Genomic DNA, 3,013 nt, shown 5'->3' on the forward strand with positions numbered 1-3,013 from the left:
ATATACCAGTTTACGAAGAATACTGTAAATATTCATTAGGCCTAAAAGAAACGGTGATGTTCCAGAACTCAGTTCAGCATCTGATCCCAGTCTGATGTGTAGCAGGTGTTCAGACACCAACAAGCTTTTCCTATTGTGGTCAATGAGCTGAAAGATGTTCATTTGTTTGAGGTCACCTCCTTCTTTGATTGGCTTTCTTTATTCGGTCTTCTGTCGAGTTTAATTCGTCTTTTTAAGTTCTTCATTATCTACATCCACATTCTGCGACCACCATTCCCTCGTATTTATTTTTTAAAACCACAACGCCATTTGGATTTTGATACAGAAGGGAGATGGGGTCTAACTTGGTAGGCACACAGCAGGCTTTTGCGGCTTTTTGGGGACTCTTCAAATTGAGCAACGTCTGGATTACAGCATGCTTGGTCGCGTCTGAAGCGAGTGGATAACTGCACACGCCGCGGCAGGTGAAAGCTTGATAACCAGACGGTGCGATGACCCACGAGTCCCAGCCTATGTCCTTAAAATTGACATACATCTCAGTCCTTTTGCAGTACTCGACTTTAGCGCTGCGACGCACACGTGGTCCGTCGTCATAGATTGCGGTGGATCGCATCTGCATTAACAGTGCCTCGTCCTGCTCGGCCTCCTCATCCAAATCCTCATCCATCCACTGTCCACTGATGCCCGGCAGCTCGTTCTCCTCTTCAGTCGTGTGCTTGAGTTTTCCACGGTCTTCGCTATGATCCTCTGAGAAGATGATCAGTGCAGGATCTTGTTTTCCTTTAAGGTTCCGGTCAATGTCCAGTTCTACAAAGCACGGGTCACTCCATACGTACATATTTCGCGAATGTATTGCTGCATCATCACGATACAAGTGTTCAATATGAACTTCCAGCCTGGGGGTCAGATTTCTTGACCTTCTCCAGTTCTGGACAGCGTTTGTCAAATCAAATACCTCCCAGCCACTGTCCTTACGCCTGACATGTTTTGATGCCAACTCTTGCATTCCACGCTGATCTCTCTCACCTGCCCTGTAGCTGACATCCTCGGCATTCCGGCAGTGGACGCTCCTCTGCATTTCAAACACGGTCACCTTCCACCCCGCGCAGATATGATGCCACGGGTCTCGCTTGAGAAGGGTGTAAAGGCGCAACTCGGCGGTGACAACACGCTCGTGTTCCGGGACAGAGATGTTGAACTGAAGAGGGTGTGTCCGAAAGCTCTTATGCATCACGGTGGGTGTTGAGTGATCTGCAACTCAGAGAGTCAAGAAACTTATTTCACATACATGGACAAAAATGAAATGAACACTCTTTAAATTGAAGGATTTTTAAATGTTCTTTGTTGGTTTGCTTGGCTCCATAAAGAGGCTTTTACATCTGCTGTAACTTTCTGTTTCGCACAATGTTCTTTGTATTGGAAAAAAGTTTCACAGACTATAAAAGAGAAATAATTATTTTAAGAACCTTTGACTGGAAGGTTTAATAGGAAAGCAAAATGGTTGTTTTTATGCAATCACAGCAAAGAACGCTTTGCAACATTTTTAAAAGCTTGTGGTACTCGGTAGAAACAGATTGTTCAGAGAAATCAAATCAAATAAACATTGAATTCTCCACATCTCCATTAATCCTTTCAAATAATAACAATAGCAGATGGGCTACAATTGATATATGCATATATTAGAACAATCATTTAATAAAAAATCCAACTAATTTGATGTCAATCCAACATCAATCAAAAACAAGTTGAGCAAATAATACAGTACAAAACCACAGAGAAAAAGAAAAATAATCAGATCATCTCATAGCTCAACTTATGATTTTATTATACTATTAGCTATATTTTAATCACGTAGTTGTTTCAATGGTAAGTTAACAGTTAATAAAAGCATTCAATCTACAAATAAACTTTTATTATCATCGTGGATTGAACGAAAAAGCTCTTTGTACCTTCATTCTTGAAACTGCGCACAATGTTGGCTGAGGGCATGGCAGAGCGGTCGCTGGCGAATCGTTTGAAAAGTTCCAGCATGTACTCTGGAGGCTCAACACGAGCGTCTCTGGGCCTCTGCTTGGGCCCCTGGTCTGTTAAGTTTATCATGTGGAGGAATTGCCCCACAATCTTCTGCATGTCCACATTATCATCTGGCTTTAAAAGAACATCGACCTGCTCTTCAGGAGATGGAATAGGACTACACTGACCCCGGGAAGACAAGAAGAGGACCCAGAGGCTCAGGGTGCACACGTACCCGACTCTCGAAACCCCGGAAGGAGTCATGGTTGAGCGCAAAGATGTGTTCTGATAGGAACTGTAAGGATATGAAGATGTTACATAAGATCCTGGGTTTCGGACACCTGCGCAGGTCTTGTTCGTTTGCGCTGCTCGATTTTTCTCCACCGGACTGACAGGTTGATGTGGTGCTGGAGGAAAAACAGTCTCGTCCTTGTTGATCTTGTGATCGAGCGCAGAGGGCAGGACTACGCTGACAACCTGCTTGTGCTGACAACTTTGGAGATGTTGCCACTTGCTGTCTGGGCCTTTCATAGTGTGGCGGGTGAGGGCCACAGGGTTCCTCACACATCCTGTATCTTCTTTCCATGCATGCCTTCGTCAAACATATGGCCTCTGCACTTCATAAACCCATATGAGGCATTATGTTTTACCGGTTTGAATTCACATTTTCATTCAAAGTGATGGAAGCTGTAAGGATTCGGGAATTTGACCTTCTGAGGTTGTTTTTAGAACCTGTTCACATTTTGGACCAGCAACAAACAACACAGGTAGTCTAACAAACTAAATGAAACAAACATGTTTTGGGGAAGACCAAGGTTTATGGACGCCCAGCTCCAGACCATCTAGAAGCTTAAAGGGATGGTTTACCCAAACAATAAAAAAAACTTTTATACTGTACTTACCCTTATGTCATCCTAAACCTGTATGACTTACTTTCTTCGGAAGAACACACACACAAAAAAAGAAAGAGTGTGGATCTAGAGAGAGTGAATAAATGATG

The 3,013-nt window shown here is 43.3% G+C and overlaps 1 protein-coding gene across 1 annotated transcript; it reads right to left on the reverse strand.

Annotated features, from left to right (window-relative positions):
- Positions 1-244: 244 nt before the first annotated feature.
- On the reverse strand, positions 245-2,544 carry bmp10l (bone morphogenetic protein 10, like; the record flags this gene model as incomplete). Its single annotated transcript, XM_079448306.1, has 2 exons — positions 245-1,251; positions 1,950-2,544. 2 exons carry the CDS (start codon positions 2,542-2,544, stop codon positions 245-247), a joined length of 1,602 nt encoding a protein of 533 aa, XP_079304432.1.
- Between the last annotated feature and the right edge of the window lie 469 nt (positions 2,545-3,013).

Source organism: Barbatula barbatula (assembly GCF_947034865.1).
Source record: "Barbatula barbatula genome assembly, chromosome: 24".
Classification (NCBI taxonomy): Eukaryota; Metazoa; Chordata; class Actinopteri; order Cypriniformes; family Nemacheilidae; genus Barbatula; species Barbatula barbatula.